General features: G+C 39.8%; 1 protein-coding gene across 3 annotated transcripts in view; it reads right to left on the bottom strand.

The window, feature by feature from the left end:
• Nucleotides 1-465: 465 nt before the first annotated feature.
• Nucleotides 466-6,000, bottom strand: part of pcdh10b (protocadherin 10b) — a 28,275-nt gene continuing 22,740 nt past the window's right edge. For all 3 annotated transcript variants that reach the window (XM_042493821.2, XM_042493820.2, XM_042493822.2), the window contains exon 5: nucleotides 466-1,897. In XM_042493821.2, coding sequence (XP_042349755.1) covers nucleotides 1,878-1,897 — 20 coding nt within the window. In that variant the 3' untranslated portion in view covers nucleotides 466-1,877. The remainder of the gene's footprint in view (nucleotides 1,898-6,000) is intronic.

Here is a 6,000-nt window from a genome sequence, read left to right as displayed (position 1 = left end):
AAAACTGCATACCGCACAGAACTGGACTGCTTGGTGAATCAGTTTAACTTTTGTAACACTGCAGTCGCACCGCACGTCATGTGAACTGCAACAACCAATCACAGCAATCACAGCAGGCAGATATCTTTGCCTTCCTCCATTAATATCAGTCTGTGGTACAGACAATTTAAGCTGAATACACTCTCAATATCCACTCAAAATACAACAGCTGGAAGAAGCTCAGCTCTGCACTGAGGATTTTTGGTAAATAATCCAATGATACGGAGCTGGTTATGGTTGCTTAGCAACCTCAGACACGAACCTGCCTCCACGCTCTTGAAAGTTGGCACACAGTAGGCACAAGAGTAGCACCCAGCGCCCTAGTTCGTGCTTTCCACACGGTTAAAGACGCAGCGTGTGTTTCGGCCCTAAATCTGTAACAATGCATTAGGATATCCATCAAAATAAAAGCACATAAGACCTTCCTTTTCACAATTTTTCAGTTTATTGTTGGCATATTGGTGTGTTTGTAAATGTGTGAGAAAGAAATATGTGTATACTTGATTCCACTGCATTGTGTACAACACCTTTAGCTTTTGGCCATGTTCTGTTTCTTTATAAATGGACCCTTAAAGTTTTGGTTACAATGACACAGAATTACCATGGATTTCAATCTAAATTATTACCTCCTTTTTATTTATAGACATGATCTTTATCAATATCCAAAAGTGGAAGAAGAAGAAAACAAGGTAGAATGAAATAATGTCAAACAATGAGAACTTGAGTTTTACATCTGCTAAGGCTGTTCTGTCTCTCTTCATGTCTCCCACTGTGGAAAAAAAACAACAAAACGCCTTCATCAGGGGCACTTAAACAAGAGTGGAACCTCTGAATCAGAATGTGGAACCCAGCAAACGGATAGCACGCCTTCAGAACAAGTAGATATAGATAGATTTATATATAGAGTTTTATATTCAGCTTGAAACTTTAAAAGAGTACAGTAAACACTTCTCACACATGATAGAAACTACTTGACGTCTCAGAATTCAAGAAAGTGTAGGTCAAACATTGTCCAAGCCTACAGTGTGATGACAAACCAAACCCAAAAAAAAAGAACAGAAAAGAACTGAGAATAAAAAAAAACAAAACATAAATTAAAAAAATATCCTGCCCACAATCTTTTCTTACAAAGTTTGAAGTAGATCGGAATAGAGACACCTGACCACACGAACAGAATAGAAAAATCTAAAACAGTGGTATTGCATTTTGAAATGCACAAAGATTCTTCCTGTACAATTTGGCGTCTCTCAGCGAGTACAAACGCCTAAAGGGCTCAGTGGCGGTTTTTCGGGGTGGCTCTCGTTTTTGATTTGTCTTTTTTCCCGTACACATATGTCGTCTGTTTTTTTTTTGTTTTTTTTATTTTTTTCCTCAGAGATGTATACATCAGTGCTGTAAACAGGCACACGCAGATTGGAAAAAAGGACGGAGAGATCAGTGTCCCGTTAATATCTCTCCGTCGCTGCTGTCCTTCCTCCTCCTCTGTTAGTTTCTCAGTCCTGCTGAGACAATGGGCTCCTCCTGGTAAGGCTATCCATCTACCTGCCCGCACACATCCATCCCAAACCCCCCTTTCTTCTCCCTCCCCTCCCCTGTGTTCTCCTAATCCCCAGAGTGCCTCCAAAGCCCGGCAGTGCTCCAAGGAATTCCAGAAAGGGGGTCGTTCCTCATGTGGTGTGTGTGTTTTTAGATTCAAATATTTCGCTGGGTGAGGAGGGATGAGGGCAGAAATGGGTTGAAAACTTGATGCTTTTTCTTTTTTCTATTATATAGCCTTGGTCGTTGAGGGAGTGATTGTGCAAAGTCACGCAGTCTCCGGTATATCCACGCGGAACGAGCTAGCAAACCCTTTTCCTCGCTGCAAGAGAAACACAATGTCTGGTTAGGTGTGTGTGTGAGTCAGTACGTTCACATGATGTTAGAAGAAGTCAAATGATTGTGTTAGTCTGACTGAAAATTGACTTTTAAAATACATAAAAACATGTAAATCCAACTGAAATCATACCCTGTAAGTACATATATACATGCACAGTTAAGTGGAGCTTCAGTTATAGCTTCATTAGAGAACAAATGTTTTTGTCCAAGTACAAAAGCACCGGGGAAGAATCTATTTATTGATAGAAGTATGTCCAACTCCTGCATGGCAGGCAGGGTTATACTGTCTTTCAGCTAGCTGCTATTGGACCTTCTTCCGGTTGACCTATTACATCACATACCAAACAAGTTAGCAGCCACAAATGGGATGCATATCAAACAGTGACAACTTGGATAACTTTTGGGCGCTGTACATCTCATACTTTTTCTGCCTTTTACTTTTTACCTTCATCTTGTTTTGTTTTCTTCTATTCTTTTTCTTTTTGTCAGCTTTCTTCTCTGAAGTTATGCTGTTTGACTTTCAGGTCAAAACCTGGCATGGGGATTATGGAGCATGCGCAGAACATCTAGGCTAGTTCAAGTCTGATAGAGGCGTATAAATGAAGGAGTAAATCCATTCTCAAACAAGTTATCAAGGTGTCTTAGTCCGACTTCAAGAAATTAAACTCAGTTTTCAGTAAGACTAACATGTTTACATGTGTTGTAAAACTCCAGTTTTAATTGGAAAAATGCAATAATTCAATTTCTTTTAACAGAATGTAAGGGTACTAAGTCATATTTCTTGAAGTTGGACTAACACAGCTAGATAATGTTGTTGGGGCTCCGTATACACCTCAATCAGAGCTGAACTTGCCTAGGTGTTAGTCCCCATGCCAGGCTTTGACTGAAACTTGAAACTGTGCATATTTATAGAAAAAAGCAAAAGAGGAAGAGGAGAAAACAAAAGGCAAAAAAAAAAACAGAAAAAGCATAGAGCACATACAAAATGTACAGCGCTGAATAGATTTCCATGTTCGTACTGTTCAACATGCAACCTGATGGTATGTGACATAATCGGGCAAACTGAAGATAGTCCAATAGCACCTAGCTGAATGGGGACATATCAACACCTACCATAGTGGAGTCAGACATTCTTCCGTCAGTAAATTGATCATCCCCTCGTGCTTATATACATGGACAAAGACAGTATTCCAATTAAATGGCCTAATTGAGCTATAACCGTAACTCCCCTTAATCCTTTAAAACCTGAGCAATTTGCTTTAACTCTTAAAAAAAAAAAAAAAACATGGAAAGAAGGTAATGAGCAACTTAACAGGGAATGACCCACAATTTAGCAAGGAAATAATAAAAAGTCATAAAATTATTCCCCAAAAAATGAAAAAAAAAAAGTTAAAGTAAATAGGACTTGATAATTTAAAAAAAAAAAACAATTTTGAATGTAAACACAGATTTCCTGGTAAATTGAGTTATTCGATTTGATAATTTCATGATGATTCTCTCTCTCTCTCTCTCTCTCTCTCTCTCTTTTTTCAGGTAAATTTTTTGTCACTTTACTGATTTCTTTTGCAATTTGCAGGACATTTCAAGTTGATGTTTGCTTTAAAAAGAAAAAAAAATCTAACATTTCAGAGGTTTAAATGATTGCAAAGGATATCAGAGCACAGCACAAGAAAACAATCCAGGTTTCAAAGGGCTAACTGTGCATATAAACACACTGAGTGTGTAAGTTGGGGGGGGTAAGTTTGTCTGAGAGGGACAACAGCAAACAAAAAAAGAAAGAAAACAGCATTTAAATGGCCTCATTCACACGGAATTAGAGGGTTCACACATGCACAACAACGGGGTAGGAAGTGTCACATCCCTCAGCTAGGCTGCTCCAATTCACTCCTGTGAAATGGCTCATGGATAATGTGTGTGTGTGTGTGTATGTGAAGTGGGGTAGGGGTGTTATGGGAGGGGGGGGGCTGGTGAATATTGCATGGCCACTTTTTTTTTTTTTTAGGACAACAACAAAACACAGAGCTAACTCTCATTCTTGCCCCCTCCTCCTCTTCTCTCCCCGCCTCTGTGTTGTCTGATGACGGTAATCACTCAGCTCTGGTTACCCCCCCCGACAACCCGTCTCTCTCCTCCCCTCGGCACCCCACCCTGACCTGGCCCCAGGCCGGCCCAGGCCAGGCCCAGGCCTGCACCTCAGGGACAAAAGCGTCTCTGTGTATCACTGGCTGACTTGATCAGATTAGGAAGCTTCAGCCTCTTGGCATCATCATTCTATCCCTTCCTCCACTCCTCCTCCCCCCTCCCTCCCCTCTCCTTCTCTCTGACTGTTGTTCCCTCTTTGCTATTATCCATCCCCCCCTCGTTGCCACCCCCGCACTCATTAACATAATGGCCACAGTGATCTACTTTGAGAGAGGAGTGAGTGGCGGTGTTCGTGGGAAACGCGGCGATATTGTGAGCCCTTCACTTGGAGAGCAGCATCATAAGCGCATAATAAGCACATCCATGGTAACTATTAGAGGCCGAGCAGCAAACGCAATTTGAGTGGAATTGTCGGTTGGAGAGAACGAGGGGGGAAAACACCAAAATGAGAATCATTTGAAACTTGTTTAAATGGTTGCTGCTTAGTGTTTGGTTGCAGGAGAAGTTTTTTTTAGTTGTTTTACATCATGTCTATTACTGGAATTTAGAACAATAAGATTATAGCCTGCACAGGCTGCTGTGTGGAAATCACCTGTGTTGGTGCTTATATTTTTCAGATTAGGATTGCCTGCCTTTAAAATGAACAAACCCTTTACATTGAAGCGACAGCTCAGTTTCTTTTGATTTGTGTGGACTGCTTATTCATGGATGGTGTATTACATGTAATAGATGTCAGTCACACACCCCTAGTTTTGAGAAACAGGCTAGAGTCTGTTAGGGAAGCTATCATAAATGTAAAATACAGATTCCCATCTATTTCTGTACTTTACGTTTATGCTTTCACACTTACATACGGAGCATATTTACATAATTAAATGTTTACAAACTGTGCCAATTGTTTACTATTACTGTATTTCTATTTTATATTTTATATTTCTATGTTATAGTGTTGGTGCTTATTTCTACCTGCAAAAATTCTCTATTCGTGGCATCAGAGCAACTGTAATGAACTGCATTTCCCCCCGGGATCAATAAAGTATTTGTGATTCTGATTACAATGTGCTGCTGTGGAGGGGTCAGCAACAGAATGTATTTTAGATACCAATAAAAACAAAAAAGTGTTTGTTTAAGTGTTTACTATATTGAGAGTGTTTTTACTGCTTTACCCTAATGTTAGACAGTGATTTCCATCTGGCAAATATAGCTGAACACACGGGCTGCTGATCTACCACTGTCTCAAGTATTATGTTTGTTAGTGTTAGTGTGTGACTTAAGTGTTAAAAGGGGTTAGTTCAGATTCACCAAAGTCACACAATCACAATAACTAACTACCTGTTTGACGCAGTGGCAGACTAGCAGGTCCCGTATTCAGTGAGTTAAAATGACTGGTTTTGTTAATGGAGTCCGGTGGCCTTGATGAGAGCATAGATGGAAAACTGAAGCTACTAATAGCTTTCCTGTCAAAAAGGAGCTGTCTGCAATAAAGGTAAAATGATGAAAATGTTAGCGTCCACTTCAAGTCAGATTGGATTTTTTAAGCTGAACTTTTTTTCCAGGTTGCTAAAACATGTTGTTGCTGCCTCCATCCACAGCAGATCATTACTTAGCCTCTGTGTCGGACTCCAGTCAGCTTCTCCAAAACTATGGGTTATCTGTTTTGAACTTTCTGTCAATATTAGTGCATGGTTTATTGTCTTTATTTATCATTAGGTATTATTGATACATTCTTGCCATTGCTGAAAATAGCTTTAAATCACTGCAACTAGGGTAGTCTTGAGTTCTTTTGCCCTCAACCTCATTCTAAGTAATTCAGAGGATAACTTCAGCATTTTTCAACCTGGATTCTATTTTTAAATGTGTTTGTGTGTAACTGACTGATACAAACAACATTTTTTGAAACTAGTCTGTTATTAAGTTAAAGGGCAGCTGCACAACAGGCTGCAA

This window comes from Plectropomus leopardus, chromosome 8, assembly GCF_026936395.1.
Source record: "Plectropomus leopardus strain MGB_pleo_1.0 chromosome 8, ASM2693639v1, whole genome shotgun sequence".
Lineage (NCBI taxonomy): Eukaryota > Metazoa > Chordata > Actinopteri > Perciformes > Serranidae > Plectropomus > Plectropomus leopardus.
Note: the sequence above shows the minus strand (reverse complement) of the source record. Positions and strands in the feature narration are given on the sequence as shown.